Source organism: Vipera ursinii, assembly GCF_947247035.1.
Source record: "Vipera ursinii genome assembly, chromosome: 6".
Taxonomy (NCBI): domain Eukaryota; kingdom Metazoa; phylum Chordata; class Lepidosauria; order Squamata; family Viperidae; genus Vipera; species Vipera ursinii.
Genome location: NC_139515.1, coordinates 62,708,832 through 62,735,560, shown reverse-complemented (window position 1 = coordinate 62,735,560; position 26,729 = coordinate 62,708,832). Strand labels below are relative to the sequence as shown.

Genomic DNA, 26,729 nt, shown 5'->3' with positions numbered 1-26,729 from the left:
GCGTCCAAGTAAGAAATGTGAAAATGTATTCCCTTTGTAAACCACAGTTACCTACAGAATAACCCTTGCTGGAGGATCCCAGCAAGTTAAAAAAAATTTTTTTTTGAGAAACTGCAGTTGTACTGTATCTAGGAGACAGCAGGTTGAAAAAAAACCTTTATAAGATGATTCTCTGCTGGCACAAGTGAGAAAATTCACATAGCAAGTCTACCTAAACAAGATATGCTTGTGTGGATGTTTTATTACCGTGTAACTGTAGGCATCTCTCTAGCTTTGATATTCCCTTCTGAAAATTCTTTTGCAGGTGATGAGAGAGCAATCTTACAATTGCCAGTAGATGCCAGGCTGTACAAAATGTTTTCTCTTTGATAAGTTTGGAGGAAACAAGGGGTATTTTTGTGCCTTGTCTTCTGATCTGTTCACAGCTGTTCTACTATCCCTGCTCTCTCCATCTTTCCACAAAACTACTTGCCTAAGGCATCTTTCCTTCCTTGCATAGACTATGTCCGAACCAGCTGATTATGTTCTCTGTGAGAAATTTGAGGCCAATATGTTTGCCAAGAACCGATGCCAGAACTGTTTGCGAACAATCACTGCTCATCAACATGGTAACCAGGTGAGCTTAATTTTGATATGGAGGAAAATAATTCATGAGGAATGCTTAGTGTTGGGAAGGGTAGCATCATAAATGTTACAAGGGGAGTTTTACAACAGTAAGGGGTTAAAACAGAAGCAATATTTCTGGTGATTAAGATTTAAGGCAATAGCGGCCAATCTCCTTTTTAAAAAAATCAAGAGTCTGTTAGCATCTTTTCCAACTAGCAGACTTTATTTAAAAGGATAAGCTTTTATCAGTTGCAGCTTCATTCTCCCTTTTAAACATTACCAACTGTGCTGGACAAATGTAACCATTTGGCCAGAGCATGCGCTTAGAGTATTTAGCTGAAATGGAGAATTACTCCTTTTTACTATTGTGGCTCCCAGAATTAAGATGCTTTATAATTCCAGAAATCATACAGTTTAACTTGAACGAAAATAATTGTATAACAGACATTTTTATTGTCCAGAAGCTTTAAGCAAAAGACTTGCATTTTGCAGGAAAACATCCGGTCATCATAACATATTGAAATGATGACATCTGTTCATTTCAGTAGGTAAAAAGTAGGTAAAAAGGAGTAATTCTCCATCTCAGCTGTTCTTGATTACAGCTGCTAGTCACACGTGTAGCATAGTTGTTTAGAACAAAAGATTTACAACCCTGGCGTGTGGCCAGGAAATTCTGCAATAAACTTTGAAACTCCTCCCACTATTCTAGATAAGCTAAAGGATTTACTAAGAACTAGACTACATCTCCCAGAAGCCATCTCTTAAGGAAATAGCATTTAACCCTTTAAATGCTAAATGTTCTCACATACAATTCTCTTAATGATACAACATTAATCCTGTAAATGCTAAATACTCTAACACAGTTCTTAAGCGCATGCACTGGCCAAATGGTTACATACTGGTCCAGCACACCCAAAAACTAATTCTTAATGAAAAGGAGGATAAAGGTAGTAATCCTGTTCAATGAACCCACTTCTTGTCCTTTACATTTTTATATATATGTAAAAACACTTTTGTGCTAGAGTTGGTGCAGATATTTGGGTTGTGGATGTTGCAGGTGTGGAATGGAGGTGGAAGCAACAAGTTTGGCAATTTATCCTGAGTCCCCATCAGATGTTGTCCTCAGAGAGCAAAAGATGTTTTTAATATTGTACTTGGATGGGATACAACTAGGAATTCCTCTGGCTGTAGGCTAAATTAGAAAGTTGAAAGAAAAAACACCTCAGAAGAAGGCAATGGCAAATCACTTCCATGTTGTAAATCCTCCAGAAAAGCCTGAATAGATCTATTTATGTAGTTGCCAGGAGCTGACCTGAACTCAAGGGAATTTTTATCTTTGTTGTGATAAACAAGAATTGCTGGAATGATCTATAGGCACTGTGATAATATGTGATATGCAGGAATCTTAAAGAGTGCACTAGCAAGGGATGTAATATAATAGTGATGCTTTGCCAGATCTGAAAGAATGTGCATATATCTATGGAATTCTTCATTTGAAACACAGGAAGATTCAAATTCTGGATACTTAGCAGAATAATTATAAGAAAGGTGGGGCAATTAAAGCAGGCATGTGCTTCAGTAGACATCTGTGGTATGAACAATGCCACAGAAGGAAAATTATATGTATGCTGTAATAGATACAGAATGGCTAAATGATTTATCTTAGAAATAAAGACTCAAGATTATTGTAGAATAAGCACTTAGTGTCCTCCGGATATATTTTATTTATTTATTTATTTATTTATTAAAGTTTTATACCGCCCTTCTCCCGAAGGACTCAGGGCGGTGCACAGGGCAATAAATATTAAAAAACAAAGTACAAAAGTTAAAAAACAATTAAATAATTTATGCCCGATATATACAATAGTTAAAACCATATTAAAAAACCCAACCCCATATTAAAAAACCCAACCCAACTCTATCAGTCTCAGCCAATATAAAAAATGGCAAGTGACTGCAGATTTTAAAAACTTTGAGAGTCCTTCTCCAAAGTTATCTACTACCTTTATATTTTTCAGAACTTGCAAGGGAGCCAAGATGACTTTGAATACTTACAGTTCTTCCTCTCTCTCAAGAGTATTGTAGATCTGGGCTTTTCAACCAGTGGTACGGGTACCACCTGTGGTACATTGGTACCTAGCAGGTGGTACGCGACCATCCTAGAAAAGTGGTAGCTGAACTGGTGGTAGCACCGCAGAAGCCTGAGTGAGAGATGGCTGGAGCTGCAGGGCTGTCAGGACTCAGCGGAAGCACCAGGATCAGCGCTTCTTCGGGGCTCTCAGGGCTCAATGAAAACACCAGGATCAGCACCAGGCTCCAGCTGGAGCTCGGCGCTGATCCTGGTGCTTCTGCTGAGCACATGCTGAGCACAGAAGAAGCGCCGATCAGCTGGAATGTTGCAGCATCTCCAGGGTCTTGAGATTTACATTCAGATGCTTGGCAACTGATTTATATTTATGATGGTCACAGTGTCCCAGTGTCTCTGCGGCAACCACCCAGCAGACATGGGGAATAAAAACCAAACACCCCCACACACACCCCTGCTGCCAATCCTCAACAGAAATGCTCACAACAATGAAAACCTCGGACAGGAGGAAGAGTGTGGCCGGGCGGGCAGGCAGGTGTCTTGCTCAGCTGTGGCTTGGGGGGGGCACTTTTTGCAGTGCCATTGTAACTTCAAACAGTCACTAAGTGAACTGTTGTAAGTTGAGGACTACCTGTACTTCATCAGTTTTTTCCTTTTTTTTGGGTCATCAAATTTTTGACACCTTGCTAGGTGACCGGTAGTACTTGGATGTTGACATATCCTAAAAGTGGTACGATGGGTGAAAAGGTTGAAAAGCCCTGTTCTAGATGTGCTAATCCATGACCCTATGCTAAGTTTGGGATAGTGGAGGTTGTTGTGGTTGAAAAACATAGGGAGAAAATTGCCTCATCCTCTTTCCATTATTCCTACAAGGAGCACTTGATGATGGGGCACTTTCTTCATAGGCTGTTTGCAATCCCTCAGTTGGGACTGCTGGCTGATCCTTATTTGGGGCTTCTTCTCCTTCCTTTTGTTCTCTCTGGATTCCTTTGACTTCTGCTTAGGTAGAGGCTTTCACCAGGCTCTTCAGCCGTAGCACCAGCAAACCATGTTCCTTCCTGTACCTTTAAATATGTAAAGTGGGATTATTGAAAAGAATGCCCCTTTTTTATCCTTGTAGGACTGCATCTACTAAAATCCAGCTTTCTGCACCTGCCTGTGATACTAGAAGGCTGATTATTCAGGCTGTAAACTAACCTTCATCCACCTGGTGTTCTTTGAGGGCTTAGATTTCTCTCCTCCCCCCTTACAATTCTCAGGTAGCATGCTGAAGACTGTGGAGTGGGTGGGGAGAGGCCGCTGAAAGTGTCAAAAGTGACTATCCTCTATTTTCCTGTTTTGAAGCATCCTGTGGAAAGCAGAGAAGTTACTCCTGTCACAGTCCCAGCACTTCCTAAAACAATGTTGGCTTGCCGAAAGGAAAGAACACTCCTTCTTATTGGCTTGCTTGCTTTAGTACTATTTGGAAATGTGGAATATCAATAAAATTCTAACGTTTAGTAAAAATAATAATAATGATAAATTAAGGATTGTGTTAGGAGGTGTCAGTGGCTGAAAATGTCGACTCAAGGTCTACTGTGGAGATTCTAGGAGGATTCTTTTCTAAAGGGCTAGGAATTCTGTGTCTTTAATTGCTTCGTGGCAGGCGGCTAGTCAGCAGGTGAAACCTGCCCTGTTTATTTTCTGCAAGGCTCTAGCATGCTTTCTGGCCTGGTCTAGATTGACTGGGCAAGCATTAGCACCATCCTTCCTTATAGAGTGCCAACTTGTAAACAATGGGTTTTACGTTGTGTTTTGTTCACTGGGCTTCATCAGCCCAGGATTATGAAATAGTAATGAGGCTTCTTCTCTCCAATCCTGGCCCTCTAGAATTTCCTCCTGGCTCAGCTATGTGCAGCCCAGAGCCAGTCCCCCTGAGCTTGAGCAAGACAATGGAAAGGAAATGGAGGTGCTGACAGCCAGTCTGCTAGGGACCCTCCCTTTGATGATCAAAATCTGTTAAGGTAACCTGACTGGGTTGAGGGGGTGGAGGGCTCTCTAGCTGAATAAGGCAATAGGATGCTCTTAAAGGCACAGGCACATTTGAAATTCAACTTAGGATCTAAGTAGAAGAGGATGATTTACTTACACTCCATTTCTCTGGAGCAGAGCAGGCAGTGCTTCTCATTAGTTGGTTCATCCCTGATAATCATGGACTTGATCAGGAACCATATGCTAAACCATAATATTTATTTTATTTATTTATTTATTTATTTTAATTCCATTTATATCCCGCCCTTCTCCGAAGACTCAGGGCGGCTTACAAGCTTAGCAGTAGCCTTCATTCTATGTATATGCCTGCTTATTAGGGCTTTCACACACACACACCAAGCGGCATTATATGATTGATTTTCACTTCTAAATAGTGATATATGTGATAGATGTGATATATGTGATATATGAATTCAGCCTATGAGTCAGGTAATCTACACCTCGACTAAAGTTCAAGCTACAATTAGCAAATCTGTGGTTTAACACTGTCTGTAGGATTGGAACTGGGGTGGCCAATTGTAACCTTCAGTATAAAATTATTCCATTAGCCTGGCATAAGCTAGGAATAATAAAAAAGTATCCTCTAAATGGGTTTGTAAATTCCATGAAGCTGTATTGGTTGATTTGGTTCTGACTTTGGTGTTGTGTGAACCCAACTAATAGCTTATTCAGCAGCCTGGGCTTTGCACAGTCTGTGAGTTCCGCCTGAGTGGGAGCTTGGAAATATTGCCAGGCAAAGATGGGTCCATAAAGAGATATAGATGCAATACGAGTAGCTTGTGCATGGCCCCTTTCCAGTTATTTTGCATTATAGATCTTATATCCCTTCTATGTTGGCTGGTCTGGGAAAAGCTGCATTGAAAATGAGTTGTGGGCACTAGATAACTATATTAAATGTTAATGTGAGTTATCCCCTCTGAAGAAAGGTATGCACCAATGGCCAGAGAAGGTTGACTGTGGTGCTGGAGACAAGTGTTGGTAATGTGGTATTCATATTTTTTTAGTCTATGGGCTTTTTGGTCCATGATTTTCAAAGTTCATTCTGGGCCTCTTTATTTGTTAGGTTGTATCAACCTTTTCTCCAGGAACTCAAGGAGGTTAACATGAGGATTCTAACAACTAACCTGATTGCCTGTCTAAGAGCATGACTGGCCCAGATTGCCCAGTCATTGCCATGACTGAAGGTGAAGTTCAAATCTTGTAAAGTGAACAAAACATTTGAGATATTTTTTGTTGAGGTGCTGCTTAAAAAACAGTGAGTTAACAGTATTAGCTGTCCCAGTACAGGTAATCCGCAACTTAAAAAAGTTCATTTAGTGATGGTTCGAACTTACAATGGCATTGAAAAAAGTGGCTTATGACCATTTTTCACACAACTGTTGCGGCATCCCTGTGGTCAAGTGATCAAAATTCAGAAGCTAGGCAACTGACTCACATTTATGACCGTTGCAGTGTTCCAGGGTCATGTGACTACCTTTTGGGACCTTCTGACAAGCAAAGTCAATGGGAAAGCCAGATTCACTTAACAACCATATTACTAATTTAACAACTGCAGTGATTCACTTAACAACTGCTTCAAGAAAAGTTGTAAAGTGGGGCAAAATTCACTTAACAAATATCTCACTTAGCAAGAAAAAAATTGGGCTCAATTGTGGTTGTAAGTCGAGGACTACCTGTACTGAAAGATTCTGAGCAATCAACTACAACACAACAAAACAAAAGTTATAAAACAACAAACTGAATTAAAATAAAATCAGATAACCAAATAATCTGATTAAAATGCTAAGATGGGCACCTATAATCAAACCAAAAGAGGCCAAAGGCTCATTGGAATAATGGTGGCTTTAATTGTTCACAGAAGATAACCCCTGTCTTTCCTCTGAGAGCTGCTGAAGAAGCAATAGGGTACCTTTCTTCCCATGTTTTATAGCTTATCAATTCTTTCTGACAGGGATTCAAAAAAGATGCCATAAACATTCCTAACTGTGTTGCTAGTACCAGCGAATTTGATCCTGGTGATCCATGGGACCCTCTGTGCATTCTAGCATCCCAGTGTAAAGTCTATGTATATGTGGGTTCTGAAGACAGAAGCGAAAGGTAAGAACTGTATTTGTGAGACAAAAGATGGTTTATTTCTGAAACTTACAGCCAGTTCTTCAGCAGGCATACAGAGTTTCCTGGTCAAGCTTCAAAAGTGTGTAACAGGGATGAACAAACTTTTTATATGGTAGACGACATGTGATTTTGCATAATGTTACAAGTCTTAAATATAAGGTGATGTTGATACAAATGAGAGCCAGTTTGGTGTAGTGGTTAAGGCAGTGGGCTAGAAACTGGGAGACTGTGAGTTCTAATCCCACCATTGGTACAAAGCCAGCTGGGTGACCCTGGGCCAGTCACTTTTTCTCAGTCCTAAGACGAAGACACTGGAAACCATTTCTGAAATAATATTAAGAATTGAAGAAGATCACAAATATTAAGATCTGAAAATAGGAAGATAATGGCATAAACTGACTGTGGTGGTCCTAGTGGTTATTAGCACACTGGGTCCCATACCAAAAAAAACTTGGACAGCACTTAAAAATTCTATGAATTGACAAAATTTCCATCTGTCAATTTTAAAAGGCCACACTGTTTGGATCTGCAAATATACTATGCCAATACATTACAACATCTTAGGTTGTTGGGAAGAAGTTGATGTACATGATAGGCAACACCAGTTAATGTACTGGCAGCTGTGACTTCATATTGTTGAGAACAGACAATCATAATGCCTACTCCAGATCCTTGAGAAGGATTTGATTGGTGGATAAAAATGTCAAATGCTGTGTAGACATCTGGTGGACTATATGACTAACCACAATACACAATACATAGTGAAATAAAAATGCCATTCTTGGAATATTTGATTATTTCAGAAGGTTTTACTCATTTTTATTTATTTTAAACTGTATTGTAAATGAATAGACTATCTCTAATGATATCCCTATCCCTACAGTGCCAACTTCCTGAGTACTGTAAACAAATCTTGGGTCTCCATTCATAGAGATAATAACAGTTTTTAACATAACTGCTACATTTTCACTCCTTGCAGTTTTATATGGCAATAGTAAACTATGTGAAAGGTTCTTGTAGCAGGTAAGTGTGAAATGCACCTGGCTATCCAGTGTGATATTTAAATATGAATTGAATTTCCCCAAAAGACAATTTGTTCTCCTTATCCCAGTTATTCCTAAGCATAGTTTCAGAATGGTTTTGCACAAAGGCTCAGGTTATTTTATCACCAACAGTGTGATTTAAACTATTTTTTTAAGTTGGCAATATAGTGAGAGTTTTTTCTTTTTGAAAAAAAAAATCAAAATATAATTAATTTTCTGCAGAGATACAAGAAGTGTATTTTTAACTTGCTTTCTGTGATGTCAGTGGTTATCCTCAAACATTCAGACTTTGCATGTTAACCATAAAGAAAAAATGTTGCAGGCGGTTCTTTTAATGTGTGATATGTTAATTTCACAAGGTTTTTTTTTATTAATAGTCATGTAATTAAACTGTATGATCCATTTAATTGGCTGTTTATATTGTACACAAACATTCTTTTCAATGTTATTTTTATTGAAAGACTTGTAAATATTTTTAAGAGATGACTATTTGTTGATGTATAGGTCTCTTACATCATCCAAATTTCCAGGAAGCTAAAACATTTAGGACATGGGTGTCAAACTCACCACATCATGTGACGTGTCGCAATGTATCGCAACTCTTTTTGCATTGCCGGCAATGGGGCTTCAGTATGATGAAACTGGCCCGTAGGCCGGCAGTTTGACACCCCTGATTTAGGAAATCTCTCTCTCAGTCCAACTCACCTCACATGGTGATTGTTGTGGGGAAAATAGGAGGAGGAAAATGTGTTAGATATGTTTACCACCTTGAGTTATTTGTAAAAATAATAAGGGTGGGATATAAACAAAGCTAAAACCTAGTATTTCAGTTTTAGCATGATCAGAGAATGGTGCTGGTAAAGGAATTATTTGCATGCAAGTATATCAGAGTAGTAAAATCCATTGCTGGCTGGATTCTGTGTAGAGTTTCTCCCACTTAAATTGGAACCTTACACCTTCCTTGGCTGATAGGAGACATCCAGCCTTCTTACTTCAGATAATTATGAGTAGAGCAGTGAAATTATACATTCATTTTTGGCTCTTACAGTAGACCAATGACAATAGAGGAGCAGAACATCAGAACAAAATTATAGCATTTCACTTGGCAGAATGAGTAGAAGAATTTCCAAATGCATCAGCCTCATGTGACACAGGTTTAAGTCAGTAAAGTCAGCACCAAATAAAAACAAATCTGGAGATTCACTTTAACTAATTGGCATAACTCTTGATTTTGACCACCTTTACGTGATTTATTTTAAGCAAGGCTGAGCCTTCTATTATAGGCACAGCTCTTAAAATTACAATTGTACCTTAAATGTTGGTGGTTCTCAGTTGTCTGACTCCTGCTTGCCCCACAGCCGGCAGGAAAGCTTGGATCACACTCAGCTCAACTGCAGCAATGAAGAATCTGAAGCAGCAAATACGTGCCCTGATGCCAGCAATATCCTCAGTACTGATGCAGATGACAATGCCATGCTTAGTGAGGTAAGATCAATTCTCATATCTGCTTTAACAGTAACTCTTCCATATGCATGCAAAATATTCCATAGTTAACATTATTCTTTTTACCACACAATACATGTACAATGAACTTCCTGCATTCCTACATTTTTTTTAGCGACCTGAAGGGAAAATAGGTCTAGTCTGCACATTCTCTGCTGCTACAGAGCTGTATGGCACTTTTTTTTAATCCCATTTATATCCCGCCCTTCTCCGAAGACTCAGGGCGGCTTACAATTTAAGCACAAACCAATGTGCTTAGCAATAGCCTTCATTCTATGTATATGCCTGCTTATTAGGGCTTTCGCCCCCCCCCCCAAGCGGCATTATTACAAAGTCAGCTTATTGCCCCCAACAATCTGGGTCCTCATTTTACCTACCTCGGAAGGATGGAAGGCTGAGTCAACCTTGAGCCTGGTGGGACTCGAACCTGCACTAATTGCAGGCAGCTGGTGTTACTTAAGGAGGCATTAGCCCACTGCTCCACCAAGGCTCTTCCCAAAATTTGCTCATGGACTCTTCTGGAAACCTTCTATTCAGGATTCTGCCAAAATAATGTTTGCAGGCACAGTTAACAAACCAGACCCTGGTAGATGTCCCCTCCACTCTTTCTACAAAAGAATAGCATCCTTCCAATAGTCAGACCCTGATGCAGTTTTCACAAAAACATTGAATGAGTAGCACATGCATTCCACAAGCAAAAGATCAGTACAGGTAGTCTGCAACTTACGGCCACAATCGAGCCCAAACTTTCTGTTGCTGAGACATTTGTTAAGTGAGTTTTGCCCCATTTTAGGACCGTTCTTGCCACAGTTGTTTAGTGAATCACTGCAGTTAGTAAGTGAATCTTGCTTCCCCCTTGGACTTTGCTTGTCAGAACGTTACAAAAGGTGGTTACGTGACTCCAGGATATGAGTCAGTTGACAAGCATCTGAATTTTGATCGCATGACCATGGGGATGCTGCAATGGTTATAAGTGTGAAAAATGCTCATAAGCCACTTTTAGTACTGCTGTTGTAACTTTGAACTAAATGAACGGTTGTAAGTTGAGGACTACCTGTATTTTAATATTCCTTCACTTACCTTCAACTTCACTATTTGAAGTTCTTACCGTGTGAAAAGCATTCTCACCGTATGAAATAATAAGTACATGAATAAATCTGCTTCGTTGTAGGGACTTTTTAGCGACATGTTAATTCTTATTCTCTTAGGACCAGGAAATGACTAGACTGCTCAGCAACATTCTGGAGTCTGAAAAAGAAAACTCACTACACCTTGCAAGTCTGAAGAAAAAGGTACAATCTGAAAACTTGCACCCTGATAGGCACAGATGGGCTGAGGCAACATCCTGTAGAAGAACAGTGTCCTGGAGTTGTCTGAAACCAGGTATGTTTTCCTATCACCAACAACTTTCTGAAGACCTTGTTTTTAGAAAATAATCTCCTCATAAAAAAGAGACTTTAGTGCTCCACTACGGAAAACAAATCTGTATTCTAAGTAAACTAAAAATTATTTTCTCTCTCACAGTTTATTTCAATCTTCCCTAAAGGGTGTCTTCCAGATGTATTAGTCTTCAGTTCACATACCTTTCTGTTATACTAGATTTCAACTCTGTTTGGCGGTTTGGGAAAGCCCTATCTAGGTTTCAAAGAACCTAAAAGTTTTAGACAGGTTAGTGGTGGATGTAAGGGAAAAAGGAAGTAATACTTTTAAAAATAGTTTTTATTAAAATATTTTGTATACATTTAGGTTTTTTTTTAAAAAAAGATATAATTAACATAAGAAAAAAGATATAAAAAAGAAAAAAGAACAGAGTAGAACAGAAAACATGAAAAGGCTTCTGATTGTCCTCTTGGCAGTCATACATACAATTCCAATCAAACTTCTCTGTAAAATTACATCATAATCCTCTTCTTTCTAGAACCTATAATATTATGTTGGCCTCTTTCCATCTGTCAGGAATCTTTCCATTCTGTAGAATAATATTCATTGTTTGTTGTAAATGTTGTAAACATTCATCCTCAAAACATTTATAATAAGAGGCCAGCAAACCATTTGGGCCAGCTGCCTTCCTTGTTTTAGTATGTTTTTCTTGACTTTTATATAGAGTAAAACAATGCTGGGGAAACATTCTGCATATTTGCATTATCTGTTATTACAGTATTTCCTTCTTATAACTTTAGTATTACTTTATTTTTCTTTTCACAACATATGCCACCCATTTCTGCAGTATACTTGCAGATTCAACTTTTGTTTTGCATAATTCATCTTTATTTCCATCTCTCTCACTGTTAACATAGATAACCACTTCTGTAGAAGCTTAATTTGGTGAGTAATTGTTGTTCTCTCTGATGACATTTCCTGTTTTGCTTTTCTCTGTCTCTAACACTTTAGTCCTAATTAACTCTTCATAGCTACAATCACACAATCTGGCTCATATTACAATTACCTTCTTATTTTGTAAAATCCATCAAATGTCTAATTTCCTTAATAAATAATCAATATTCCCATGAAGTTCCATTCTAGTTGTCTAGTTAATTTTACTATTTTTAAAGAGACTTCAAAGACAATTCTTCTGTTTTCTAAAACTATTGTCCCCTTATATCTGTTTAAAACTTAAATAGCAATCTTGTTTGCTTTTAAGTCAAAATTAGGGTTTTTCCCCTCTTCTTAATTTCAAAAAGAAGGCAACTGAATGAGTGTCTTTATTCTTTCTTGTTGCTTAGAAAATCTCTCTTAAGACATAAATTAATTATATCTGAAAGTGTTTTTTTTAATGAGTCTTTGGCGGGTCCAGTGTCCATAAGAGCTGCACAGTGTTTTTGAGTGCAGTGATATTCCCTCTACTTCCAAGCCACTCAACCCATGATTGACCACAAGAAGCAGAATTCCTGTGGCCTCTTTCTCTAGAACACAAGTGGACGATCTCTTGATCTCTGAGGAAAATTTTGTTGACCAGAACTTTCAACCTGGCTGCCAATCTGTTTGCCATGGTGTTGTCCCTGCTCACAGGAATGTCTATCCCATCATAGATCCTCACTCAGGAAAGAAAGTAATATTAAGAAAAAGATTACAAATTTGAAATGACCTCCCAGAGAGGACAAAAAAACAACAAGAAGAGAATTTCTGAAGAAGAAGAAATTAATATTAGGCACTAAAGTCTTTCCCTTTGACTCATCTTCATTGGATTTCTAAGTAACCTTTAGTACTACTAAATACTAATACTTATTTATTCAGTAATATTTCCATACACTGTGTGAATAAGTTTGTGCCAGGGACTTAGAAACACTTCTTCTCTCCCTTCTTTGAAAACTGGCATTCTGCAGATCATATCTCAGAGCTAGAAACTGGACTCCATTCATGGGAGGGGTCCATGAAGGAATGGAATGCACGTTGCTTTAGTTCAGTGTAGAAATCTTTTTGGTAATCTGTTTTTCAGCTTACTCTCATCATTGAATATGAAGACTTATTTTGTCCTGAGCAGTGGTGGACAAGCTGCGGTTACAACCAGTCAAAACAATCTTTACTCTCATCCACTCATAATTCCTTTCGACCACCTTGAAATTATTAGATGGGGATTGAGGGCTTTCCTTTTTGCTCACCATGCAAATGCCAAAAGGTTGCTTTTAAATTCTCTAGTCTCGTGAGCATTTTTAAATTAAGCTTTCTATTGGCCAAAAGGATTTGCTATGTCAATTTGGCCACCAGTAAGCATAACTGATAATACAAGAGCCTTCATCAAACTGGCATCCCTTACATAGTTGGATTGTAATTCATGTTTTCACTAGCTAGCATAGCCAAGGGGCAGGCTGGCTGAGGCTTAGAAACTGGTAGTTCAACATGTCTGGACAATTGGTCTGGAAATTCTGTAATAACTCTACTCCATCAATGTATAGGAAGATTCTGAGAAAGAATAAGGCAGAATGCTTTTTGTTAGTCCTTTGGGGTCTTTGTTGCCCAATTCTGTTTTAAAAGCAACTCTCTTCAGAGATATTTTTGAACTGTTCCTTTCCTAGGGATGTGCAAATTTTTGAACAATTTGTCATATCATTTTTTTCCTTCTAGAATCCAGGGCTATGAGCCAGGATTGTGGGGACAGCAGGAGGAAGCATCAAGCTGAGAGTGGCTATTTCTCTTTGGAGTGTTGTAAATCAGAGTCAAATTGGATTTCTTCCACTTCCTGTCCTAATCATAGCATGTTGCCTGCCCCTAGTAATGCCACAGGAGCAAGCAGGTGGACTACTTCCTCCCTCAGCTTGGCAGATTCAGAGATGAACTGGCACAAGAGTGGCAGCAGTGAGGGCCGATGTGGGCTTATAAGGCAGAACTATACAATCTTGGCTGACTTACCCAAGGCAAAACGGCTCCATCGCCAGGATGCTTTTGAAAAAGAGCACAGCCGTGCTCGTAGTCCAGGCCGAGCAGAGGTGGAACGGATTTTTGGGCAGGAACGCAGGTAAGAGATGCCGTTGCATCCCAAACTGCAACTTTTCTCAGCCACAAGCATTGGAACTAGACAAGTTTTTGTGCTAACAATATTACTACAAAGATTCATCTATGATAATATGGAGGACATTCCTTTTGGTCCCTTTAGAGCAGGGGTCTGCGGCCCACTAGCGGGCCGTGGCACATTTAGAACTGGGCCATGGAAGCGATGGGCGAGCATGCATGCACAGCTCCACTTGTGCGAGTGGCAGGCACATGTGCTTGCTGCTTGCACAAATGGAGCTGCACACATTTGCTCACTGGCCACGTGAAACTATCCCCTCTCCAAATTGTAGTGACTCACTTGACAATCATTGTAAAAACAGTCATAAAATCGAGTCTACTCATGTGGTGAGTAGACTAGTCAAAATTCTGGGCTCAGTTCTGGTCATAAGTCAAGGACTGCCTGGATTACATACCTTATTATACCAGCATTCACTTGACTTTGGGAGAATAATAGATTTTATGCTCAAACATGGCTCAAGGCTACCAGACAGGGAAAAAATTTTTATAGATATTATTACAAATAATATTAAAACATATCCTGGAGTTTAAATGCTCATATTATCCCTGCGTTTGAATGTGGAGGTCCTTTGTGGGTTGTTTCAGTTGTTTCTGAAGACTGTCTTTTTAATTTTTTGGGTTGTTAGGAAGTCAGAGACACTGGAAGTGTTCCAAGCGCTGGAAGAAGGCCTCCTAGAACGGTTGGACAGTAAGTCCTTGAAGGTGGCCAAGGAAGGGCGATTAGTCAGAAGGCGGTCGAGCCCCACCCTGTGCAGAGAAGTGAGTGTCTGGTCCACAGACAGAATTTCAGTTTCATTTAACAGCTGAATATAGAAGGGGGAAAAGAAAAATGTATTTTCAGTGTTGCGTTCCTTAATTTGTCTTGCTTTCTGTGATAGTCAAAATGAAACTCTTGCTTTTTCGGCTTTTTCAACTATGGGGCAGAATACTGAGGAACAGACCAGTCCACAACAGCTGAAGATTGTACCACTTTTAAGCACATAAGAGAGTTGTTATCTTGAAAATGCTGTGCTAACAAAATCTTCCTGGTTGCACAAAATTCACCGTGGTGCAAGGGAAAAGCAAACCAATTTAATCCTCCCTTTGATGTGCTAGCTTTCCAAGGCTATCAGATTTGTCCCTTACATATCTTTGCATTGTGGTGTTGGGAAGAAACTGCTTTGCCTTTTCATTTGCCAAAGGATGGCAGAATACTTTTTCATGTGTGGGCATGGCAACTAAAAATAGTTGAAACCTATATTTTAATTTCCTCAACTGCTAGTGGTGTCTGCCAGTGGCCCAGTCCTAGGGAATGTAATAATGTAATAACAGATGTGAACATCAAGTCTGAAAAATAGTCACTATGTGTGAACCAACATGATACAGGAATCTACTTTATCTTTACAAAATAAACTTTTGTTGTTTGTTTTAAATATACAGATAGGGGGCAGCAAGGACATGGGAGGGTCAGAGATCAGAAGCTCAGAATAACCTGCTTGACCAGTTAACCTGATACTTATTATTTGATTGCACTACTATGTGAAATTTCTGGGCTATTGAGAATGTTCCGTGTATTTTGTAAATCCCTTACTGCTGCAAAATTTAGCCTCTTCAGTGTTTTGGATTTATTTTTTTAGAAGTCTTTGCCATGTACTTAGAACAAAGTTCTTACCATCTTGGGCTACAAAGCAGGCTTGTAAGCATTGGAAAAGGTCAAAGAAAATCTCAGAAGGATTAGAAAAGTATAACTAGTAACCATTAATTTTCCTAACTCCAAGAAATTATAATTTTTAATCATTTTGTTTGACCTACATTTCTGGCTGCCAGATGTGTTAAAATTGTAGTTCCCAGAATTTTTTTTTAAAATCCCATTTATATCCTGCCCTTCTCCGAAGACTCAGGGCGGCTTACAATCTAAGAAGCACAAATCAATGTGCTTAGCAATAGCCTTCATTCTATGTATATGCCTAATCAATATACTTGTTGAATTGTGGGAATTGCAATCCAACCAATTTGAAGGATCTTAGACTGGGAAAGACTGGTCTTGAGCTATTGAGCTTTATAGTAGAATGTTTTTCTGCATATGCAATACCCATCTGCTTAAATCGTACAGCCCTAGAACTCCACTATGTCTTTTTGTAATACCTGAAAAATAGTTGATTGCTAGTTGCTTATCTCCAAATCCCAACACTTCCAATCACAAGCATCAATGATATTTTAGCACTACACAATATCTACTGAACCTTCCTGTTCTAAAAGCAATGGCAGCACTTTTTTGCAACATAGAATATACATTAATTTTTAAAATATTGCCTTAATTAAATATTTCTGCTTGGCACTGACCACAAGGCAGTGGAGGATACACAGTGTCACCAAAGGCATCTTGGTAAGTTCAAGCAAGTCTGATTGAATGTGATTTTATCATTAAGTGGAATGAAGCAGCAATTTTGGCCCCTGCTAATGAAAACAAGGGTTTCTGTTTTATTTAACAAACTATATTTGCTTGTATTGAATATTCAACAGTGAGAGACATGTAGCAGGACACTCTTTTATTAGTGAAAATTAAAAGCATATATGAGGAAATCAGACACTGTAGTAAATTGAATTTCCTACAGTTATAAAGTTCAACACGAGGGATACTTTTCTGATGGATGTCTAATTTCCAAGATAATCCATTAAGTTTAACTGTTTGCAATGCATACCTAGATGGGACTTGCATGATTTGTTTTCTTCCCTTCCCTGCTACAGGTAAAGAAAAGATTTCCATGGGAACCAGAACAGCCCAGGAAAAGAGAATCTCTTTGCATAGGAAGATCAGAACAGCAACTCAAGATAAGTAGCCAGAGCCATGGTGAATCCTTCCACTTAAGGAGCCCAACTCAGCAATCAGAGAGAGCAATTCAAAGTAGAGGGATGCCTCTGTGCACAGCAACTTCAACCTCTCAGAAGATGGAGAGAGAAGGAAGGAAATTGGAGGAGCTTGTGTCCTGTCTGAGTTCCAGTGCAAAGAGGGTTGCCCTTTGTCCTATGAGCCATGGGAGGGAAGTGGATAGTAATAAAAAGAGGCAAGTGGAGATCTTGCATCAGAAGAGCCCTGGGAAGAATGGCACAGATACTAGATGGAAAAGCAGTCCAAGTACCTTGCATACTGCTAATCCTTCAAAGACTTTGGACAAGAATCAAGGAAGGCTCACAAGGCAACTAGATAGATATAAAGAAAGTGACCGGAAGGCACGAGGAAAACCTTTGCTCCTTATAGGTACAGTCGACCAGCCAAGGAAGGACATAAGAGACTCCGAAGAAGTTATTTGTGCTGTTGGCCCAAGAAATGGAATCACAGCTAGAGGGAAAGGGGGACAGCCATTGGTTTGTTCAAGGCGTGGGCATGATCAGTGCGGAACCCAAGAAGTGAAAAAGTATTCTTTTAATCCTAGGAAACAAATGGGAATCAGTTTGAAAAGTCCTAGTGCAGAGACTGTGAATAGCTCTACTACTGGAATATCTACTAGTAGAAGCAAAAGAGATATCAGACATTCTCGCGATCCATGGAGATGCAAAGAAGACAACTGGAACAGCTTGAGAGAGCTCAGACACTCTCCAAGTCCTGGGAGTTTGATGGAAAGTAGCCAAATATCCCTTGAACAGACAAGATGCAGTGCTGCTTCACAGCAGCACCTAGAGAATAACTGGAAAAGTCAAAGGGAAGCCAGGAGTTTAAGGGCCAGTGCCAGTAGTGATGGGCTGAGCAAAAGAGACCGTTCAATTGCTTTCACTCAGAAGGAGAACGACTTGCAGGGTTGTTGCACATCCTTTAGCCCCACAGACCCTACAGTTTTTGGACAGAAAGGGATGGCCCAAGAAGTTCTTGCACACACCATCAAACAAGAGACTGGCCCAAGAATCCAAGAAAGCTCCCAGAGCCTTGTACATCCAATGACATTCTTGAAAAAAGAGTGGGTAAGGCAAGGGGAGTGCTTCCATTCTGCCAAGGCAGGGCAGCAACAGTTGGTGGATAACAGGAAAAACCAAGGAGCTCCAGTGAAATGGGCAGAGGATGAATGGATAACTTGGCAGAGGTGTCCCAGTCCCTCAACAGCAGAAAAGCATCTGGGAAATAATAAGGAAAAGCTTTTCTATCAGGTAAGGAAGAGATTAAAAAAAAAACCTGCCAGAAATTGCTTTCAGGTTGTCCTATATTTTCTCTTTCTTCCTGTCTTCTGCCTGGTCTTCAATATGCAGTATGGATAAGCAGGCATGGTTCAGAGGATCCTGCTTTCTGACTCCTGAAACAACATTGATATGTTTGCTTTTTAAGTCAGTATGTACATACGATGTGTGTGTACCCCTGTAAAATATGTCATTTGCACTATTGTATGAACAGTTGAGTCAAGGAGTGGAATTATATAAAAATAGAAAAATGTAGCTAGTACATCTTGGTAGATGTGTGGGAAGATTCCATGGCCCTAATGTCGGTTCTCTAAAAAACATGTTTTATTTAACTAACCAAATGTCCACAAATGATTACTTCAATCTGCATATGCAATATTAATATAGATGAAGGGTTACTCATTCAGTAGAACAAATCTGAACTGTTGAAAAGGCATTAGGAAAGGGCTGTTATAAGCAATCTGTACTACATACTATAGAATATAAAAATTTTCTATAGAATATAAAAAAATGTGTGATGCAAAATAACATATTTACATTGATATTGTGTAAGGCACACTAAAATAGCTTAGAATTGCTATTTTATAAAGACATGCTTATTTAATTTTAAAAAATCCTTGACAAAAACATGCATTGGCTTCTGAACAGAAGTAATGTTTGCTTTTTGAGGCATTTCTTCATTATCCCATTAATGGGGAAATGGGGATTCTCCTAAAATATACTTTTCTTTCTGCACTTTCCTTTGTAGAAACAGCAAGGTGAAGGGCACATTGCAACAAGTGCTTGTTCCTCTAGAAGTCAAATCCTTTATCTGGACTCCAGTAAGAAACATAAGGTACAGTACAACTTTATCCTTTGGCTCAAGTATACGCAACTTGATGTCCTTCTAAGTTTTGGATTTCTTCAATTCCGGTCAACATGCTCAAAAGGAAGGGACTATTGGAAGAAGTCCTGAATATCTGTATAGCCATAGATTGTCTACTCTTGATTTAGCTCTTCAACATTGCCTACTCTTGGCACCTCAAAAAAACCTTATACTTTTCTTTGGAAAGAATTCTTCTGTGCATATTTGGTGCAAATTCAATCCTTAGCATCTCCAGATGCCTGTTAATATATCTTGGACAAATATTGTAATTATAAGAATTTGAAAAGATTTGTTTGTTCTCCTAGGAATACAGGCAACTGCCTTGTATCTGATCAGTCTGCTGATCTATTTAGTTAAATACTATTCTGATGAGAATTGCTCTTCAGAGGAGTTTCCCATCTTTTTTCACTAGATGTTTTTTGCAGGAGGAGTCAGTGGCTGTGTGCCTCATACTTTTAAAGTTGGTACTCTGTCCCTGAGCAATTCTTCTTAAGGGACTGGTGGTACTGAGATCAGCCAAGTACAAATGATATCAAAACTGATAGCAGACTTAGAGACCACTAGGAAATACTAGGGGTGGCAAGCTTAAATAGTTTGTAAAAATGCATTTCTGAATTGTGATCAAGAAAACATGGAAGTACCTATGAAATCAGGAGTTGGGGCTTGACATGAAGATTTATTGACATGAAGGTTTATGTCACCGTGGAAAATACAATACTGATGCAAGCCCACTGAAGATGTTGATGTTTTCAAATAGATGATCATAGGTTGCAAGTAAATGAAATGCACAGAACTAAAAAATATTAGTTCCTTCAAGATTAAAGAATTCCAGTCCCCTTAATATTTGGGTATAAGACTGAGAAAGGTCCCTCTTGCCAATTGCCCTGAATTTATGGGTCCAGGTACAGTGCAGTGTTCAATCTGGACTTGAAAAATCTGATTTTAAAAGTAGTGCATGAATAGCAGGGGCATTGGGGACTATTATTTATTGTTCAGGTGGAGATGGCTGGCCAGCTGGCCTCTTCTGTAGACATTGCATCAATCCCTGCCCCGCACCTCAAAAAAAACAAAAACCAAACCCTTTAGAGCAAGCCTCTGCTTGAATTGCAGCTGCAAGTGAATGATACCAATTTGCCTGCATGCTTTAGGCCAGCTTAGCACCTGTATATCTGCTCTTCTAGACACTGCCTCTACTGTTGAGCATGTTACACCCTTAAGGGAGGCAGCAGCAAAGTAAATAGCCTGAAAGAACCATTAATCCCTATTTAGAAGCGATGACACTGAAATGACCTAAGGCTATATGCAAATATTTCTTTAGTGGGAAGAGATATTCTGTAATACAAGATAAATACATATTTGAGGAGAGTTTGTAAATATACAATCTCCTTAATTTTTTAAAAGACAATATCCATTATTCAGTTAATCTTTTACAGTAAAAACAGGCCTCCATTTACATTTTTACAGATACCAGCTATGAAGAATTTCTCCATTTAAGTCAGGGGTGTCAAACTCGCCACGTCATGTGACGTCTCACAATGTATTGTGACTTTTTCATTGCCGGCAATGGGGTGGGTGCCTGATGCATCTGGCCCACGGTCCGGGAGTTTGACACCCCTGATCTAAGTATTCTGAATTGCATAATTTCTGGGAGGGGAGTGGAATGGAGGGAGGTATTTGGTATAGCTGGTAGAGGACTGCCCTGGATGTCATGCTCCATGGCTACCCAAGAAAACTGTTGGTTTTTCAAGTTCTCCTGGCATATTTTAATAAATAGTACATACATACAAATGAGTTGGGCAACATAGATAAGGTAGTAGACTCATTTTTCTTCATAAAGCAATTCCCCCCTGTATTATTGCATTTTAATCTGAATGTTCAAAATGAAAAATGCATATTTTGTGAACAGAAAATGTTGAAGTACCTTTGCCAATAATTTCTGTTCCTTCTTAGAAATAAATGGTCTTATATTAGACAACTTACAAATATCCAACAGGGAAAAGCTGGCAATTTCTTAAGTACAGTCATGTAATTTTAACTGAAGATGGAAGCAATTTAGTGATTTGCTACAACGGATGTAATACTGAGCAAGGTTGACAGATAGGAGACAGAAGCAGCTGCTTAGTACCCTGTTTAGGAGGTGGTATGCTGGGGTGGTTTTCTCAATGGGTATCATTGACAGAGTGTTCTCTTCCCATCATCCTGCATTTTTCTTGCTAGCAGCAAACCTCATCAATTTTTTCCACAGTGGACACCAATAGTTTTTCTCAAACAAAAAAAGTGTTTTCAGCTGCTGGGCTGTACAGTAAGCAAGTACTTTCGTTTCCAACTGTGAGTGCTTGAAAATGACTTTTTTTTCCTTACTTTATTTATTTAATTGGTTCTTAGGTTGCAGAGTCATTTGAGTTCCCAGAAAGCAGAGTTAGGGCCTATTGTGTCCTGGCTGAATAGACCATTGATGGTGATGCTACATATTTCTTCAGGCTTTTCCAGAGATCATGTCATTACAAGTTCAGCTAGTGCTAGTAAAATGTGAAGGGAAGTGTGCATTTTCTGAAGCAATAAGCTTTTCATTTGGTGCCGGACAGAGCTCCATTTAAGAAAAAACAATGAACAGTAATTCAGATTTCTCTGTGGGATGTATTTATATTATTAAATTTGATTTATGCTTTAATTGCCCAGCCATATAGCTATATAAAGGCAATCCCTCCCTAACTAGAAAATTCTTATCTTTATTTTTAATGATAAAAGAGAAGATCATTTGGAAAAAAGTATGTTCAATGTTAGCTTAACAGTTTCCTGTGTGTTTTCACGCTTTTATTCAGTCTATTCATTGGAGCCTTTCTACCCTTGGCATCTATGTATGGTCCAAACATAGCATTGCCTTCATCTCGTCCTCAGTCCATGCACAAGTCCTAAATTTTCCTTAATTACTATTAAGGAAAGTAATTACTATTACTGAAGTAGTATTTTTCTCCTCATTCTGGCATTAAGCACAGGCAGCCTCAAGACATCTGAAATCTCTTAGGCTTTGTCAGTGTTGCCAGGCAAATGGAGAGACTACTATGCCCTGAAATAGAATCAGGATAGGGATCAGCAGTAGAGACAGCAAATTTATGGCAGCCTAGTTCCCCTGACTCAAAGCTGGGTAGATTAACTATGTGGAAAGGTCAGTGGTGAGATTCAGCCAGTTCACACCACTTTGGCAGAACCAGTAGCTAATTTTTTGTTGCCCAGGCCCAGAATGGACTTCCGAAAGTGGCATCTACACAGAGAACCGGTTGTTCACATATTTGAATCCCACCACTGTGAAAGGTCATCTTTGAGGCAGCCTCCCTGAGGAAATTCAAAGTGGAGCTATGTGTCCACAGTCTTTGTATAACTTGAATACAGCTAGCCCTTGACTTACAACCATTTGTTTAACAATTGTTCAAAGTTACTATGGCACTTTGAAAAAAAGAGACTTATTACTAGTCCTCACATTTACCTCACATTTACAATGGTTGCAGCATCCTGGGGACATGTGATTGTCTTTTGAGACTTTCCCAGCTGGCTTCTGACAAGCACAGAAAATGGGGGAAGCCAGATTTGCTTAACCATGTGATTCATGTAATTGGAGTTATTTCCTTCACCACCATGGCAAAAAAGGTAATAAAATTGAGTGCCATTCACTTAAAAGTCATCTTGCTTAGCAATGATAATTCGGGTCCCAATTTTGGTTATACATTGAGGGCTACCTGTACTCAGTCACATTAAGGGTCAAAATACTCCACTGCACACAAAATGGAAAATAGGCTCCTGGTGCAGGGAGTGACGGAACTTAAATTTATCTTAGAATGTTGTATTTACTCCTTATTTGTAAACAATTTAATGGTTTTGTCACCCCAACTATTTCTCTTATCTTTAGATTTTATGAAGTTGTAAGTTACAAACATTTTAACCTTTATTGGCTTGGTATGGATAATGGGTTTTCTGTTGTTTTTTTAAGTTTCCAGAGAGTAGTCATCTCAATTTGCTGCTGTCATTACCTTGGCATTTTAAAGACAACATTTTGATTTTTTGGTCCCAAGCTTTTGTGAATAGAAACAGCTCACTTGATTATAGAGGTATTTTAATCTGGGACTAGAGGCATAAATAGGGAGCTGAGAATTATGAAGATAAAAGAAATGAAATGCAGTCCGATTGTTTTTAAAAGTTTGATACTTAAAAACTGTTGTTGGTCTTGAACCTGTCATTCCACTTTGATTTAGGAAATGTAATTGGCACAATTCTTGCTCTAACGGGGTTTCCCTCACTTAAATTATTAGTGTTTTTCATTATACCTCTTGGATTGCAAGATAGAAACTGTAACTTTTTCTGGTTCAGGGAAAAGCAGAAATGTAAATACTCATTTTTACAGCATTGCATACTTCAGAGCAAATACGCTGTCTGATCTTGTCAGCCTTTGTGCAGAAAGATGAGCCATAGATTCTCTCCCCCCCCACCCACCCCAATCAATGCAAGCCAGACTTTATATGTAAACCATCAGCACCTGAAAGCAGGACAAGAAGCAATGGATGGAAACTAGTCAAGGAGAGAAGCAACCTAGAACTAAGGAAAAACTTCCTGACAGTTAGAACAATTAACCAGTGGAACAACCTGCCTCCAGAGGTGGTGAATGCTCCAACACTGGAAGTTTTTAAGAAGAGACTGGACAGCCATTTGCCTGAAATGGTATAAGGTTTCCTGCCTGAGCAGGGGGTTGGACTAGATGACCTCCAAGGTCCCTTCCAACTTTATTATTATTGATTATTTATTTTTGCCAAGGGACGTGGTGGCTCAGTGGGTTAGGACGCTGAGCTTGTAGATCAGAAGGTCGGCAGTTTGGCGGGTCGAATCCTGAATGCCGCGTAACAGAGTGAGCACCTGTTACTCGTCCCAGCTTCTGCCCACCTAGCAGTTTGAAAGCACGTAAAAATGCAAGTAGAAAAATAGGAACCACTACGGTGGGAAGGTAACAGCATTCCGTGCGCCTTTGGTGTCTAGTCATGCCAGCCACATGACCACAGAGACGTCCTCGGACAAACGCTGGCTCTTCGGCTTTGAAACGGAGATGAGCACCAGCCCTCAGAGTTGGAAACGACTAGCACGCACGTGCGGGGGAACCTTTACCTTTACCTATTTTTATTATTATTATTATTATTATTATTATTATTATTATTATTATTATTATTATTATTATTCATGATGAATTCCACAAAACACCTTTTATCCTACTTAGGTTTGCCCTCTCAGGCTTCTTTGCACAATTAATATCAGATTAGAAATAACGCCACCAAGGAAGGCTGAGGTAAGGGTGCTTTTTTCCCCGCTTTCTTAAATTGCAACCAGTCTTCTCCCTCCTTCCCAATAATTCCCAGGATTAGAGAAAGACAGGGGAGGAAATACGCGCGGGAATCTGGAGGGATGGTAAAAAGGAGGAAGGCGCAAGCCTTCGCGCCGGATTGTAGTTCGGCATTCGCGCCTCGAGGTTTTCCCTAAGTTGACAGGCTCTTTTTTTACTTGTTTTCATTGGCCAGCCTCTCCTTTGCTCGGGTTGCCAGGCGCAGCCCGGCGCAGGGTCCGCGTTGGGGAAAAGAGCGCGCGGCGCCTCTTGCCGAACCCCGCCGCTTCCCTGCTCCCTCGCAGCTTTAGTCTCTCGCGCCCGCCTCCCCCATTGGTTCCTCTTGCTTCGGGTCAGCTAGGCTCCGCCCCGTCTCCGCTCCTGCTTCCTCATTGGCTGCTTGGTCACAGCGCCTGGCGAACGTTGCAATTCGATACGTTCTTATTGGCAGGGAAGAGCCTCCCCAGGAAGTTTTTGAGGAAAAAGAGGAAAGGAAAAAAAAAAAAGTTTCTCCTGGGCGGATCGGAGAAGTTAGGCGAGTTGGAAAGCGAGCGGGCGGGCGGGCGGCGAGAAATGGCCATTGATGCCGCTGCTCCCGGCAGTGACTTTAGCGTCGCTTGGGGAGGCTGATAACGAAAACGTCCCGGGAGGCTTGACAGCCGTTCGCTTGAGACGGCAGCATGACGGTGAGTGTCGCTCCTGGGAGACTTTTTGTGACCGGGGATTCCGGTTGTGTGTAGAGTGCCAGGGGTCTTCAAACTTGGCCCTTTTATGACTTGTGGACTTCAGCTCCCAGAATTCCTCAGCCAGCTTTGCTGGCTGAGGAATTCTGGGAGCTGAAGTCCACAAGTCATAAAAGGGCCAAGTTTGAAGACCCCGGTCTCTGGAAGGCGTGTCCGGTCAAGTTGAGCGGTCAGGCAATCCGCTACCTTTCGGCTTCGAGCTAAGTCTCGCGTTGTAGATGTCCGCCGGGCTTTCCCCCGTTTTTCCTCTCCTAACGGAGGGCCGATACCTGAACTTCCCTGCTATGGCGCCCCTTTTTAGGCCTGCTGCTTTTTTTTTTTTCCCTCCTCTTTTGGGGCAGAGGTCACGCGTTTGAACACGAGTGCGTGCCGCGCTGGACTTGGGGAGATTTTTGCGCCGGCGGCTTTCAGAAGGGAGAACGGAGGCGAAGATCCCCTCCAAGCCCGCTTGGCTGAAAGCGGCGGACGCCAGTTTCTCCTCTCCTTTTTTCTCTTTGCCTCAGGCAGGGGAAAAAAAGGTGGGCAGAACGAGCAACCGGCTCGATAAGTGTCTTAATTTTTTACTGAAAAAAGATCTACGCAAAGCTTTCTCGGCAACGCAGAATTCTTTCGTTAGATAAGGCATAACGAATTCTGGAGGAAAAGTCTTATTAAAACACGCCGAACGCTTATTCTGGCAGGAAAAAAAAAGATATTCCCTCATGATAGTATGGTGTTCATAAAATATCCATATCCGTGCGAAAGATATGTTTATAGCTAGGAAGAGCCGCTGCTCCTGGGTAAGAAAATAACATTTTGACTGTCCCAGAAAATACCTACCATCCTTTCTAGGCAGACCTAAGAAGTTGGCTTTGTGCAGGGGTCGGCAACCTCGGCTCTTTTATGACTCGTGGACTTCAACTCCCAGAATTCCTGAGCCAGCATAGCTGGCTCAGGAATTCTGGGAGTTGAAGTCCACGAGTCATAAAAGAGCCGAGGTTGCCGACCCCTGGCTTTGTGCAATCTCTTTTCTTCGATTTCTTCTCTTTCCCATTCAGACCTCCTGGGAATGGGTGTGTTGTAATCATAGCATGGAGCAGTTTTGAGATGAACATCGTGTTGATTTGGAAAGCACAGGGGTTTTTGTTTTTTTTAATGGCTGTTGCATATGAGTTGTTAGGCTTACTTTTGTGGAAAACTTTGGAGGGGAAAAAAAAACCTTAGCCAAGCATATTCTGTGGATCTGTTTCTTCTCCTTAGCCTGTGAGTTGGACATTATAAAAGACATTACAGTAAACAGCGTGTGGTTTCCTGTTTACTGAGAAATTTTCAACATTTCATTCCTCCTCTTTACAGAAAAGAGTAACATCCAACATTTTGTGGAATTTCTGAAATAGTTGGCCATAACGGTATTTCTTCTTATCCTTAAGAAAATAAGGAACCGGGAGAGGAGATTGTTCCTGAATCCCAAAAAAGGGAGAGGAGATTGTTCCTGAAAGGGGATGGGATGGGTTGTGGAAAGGGATGGGGTACAAGAGGACTAATACTGAAACTTTGTCTGCTTTTTGTAAATTTGTGTTATGGACCTTTCCCCCAATGCGTTAGGACCATGGAACAGAATTACGTAGTGTGAGATTGAACAAACTGAATGCAGTAACAAGTTAATGTCCCTGGCAAAAATCTTACCTTCCCAGGCTGATTGGCAGGAAACTGATTTGCCAGTTGATCATGGTGGCTGGTGTGAAGC

The 26,729-nt window shown here is 40.1% G+C and overlaps 1 protein-coding gene across 1 annotated transcript in view; it reads left to right on the top strand.

Annotated features, from left to right (window-relative positions):
• Window positions 1-502: 502 nt before the first annotated feature.
• Window positions 503-26,729, top strand: part of TRIOBP (TRIO and F-actin binding protein) — a gene marked incomplete at its 5' end in the record, with an annotated part of 61,566 nt that continues 35,339 nt past the window's right edge. The window contains 9 exons of the mRNA XM_083365373.1: window positions 503-616; window positions 4,037-4,147; window positions 6,675-6,820; window positions 9,240-9,366; window positions 10,593-10,767; window positions 13,447-13,837; window positions 14,517-14,649; window positions 16,618-18,009; window positions 18,785-18,871. Of these exons, the coding sequence (XP_083221499.1) occupies window positions 503-616; window positions 4,037-4,147; window positions 6,675-6,820; window positions 9,240-9,366; window positions 10,593-10,767; window positions 13,447-13,837; window positions 14,517-14,649; window positions 16,618-18,009; window positions 18,785-18,871 (2,676 nt within the window). The remainder of the gene's footprint in view (window positions 617-4,036; window positions 4,148-6,674; window positions 6,821-9,239; window positions 9,367-10,592; window positions 10,768-13,446; window positions 13,838-14,516; window positions 14,650-16,617; window positions 18,010-18,784; window positions 18,872-26,729) is intronic.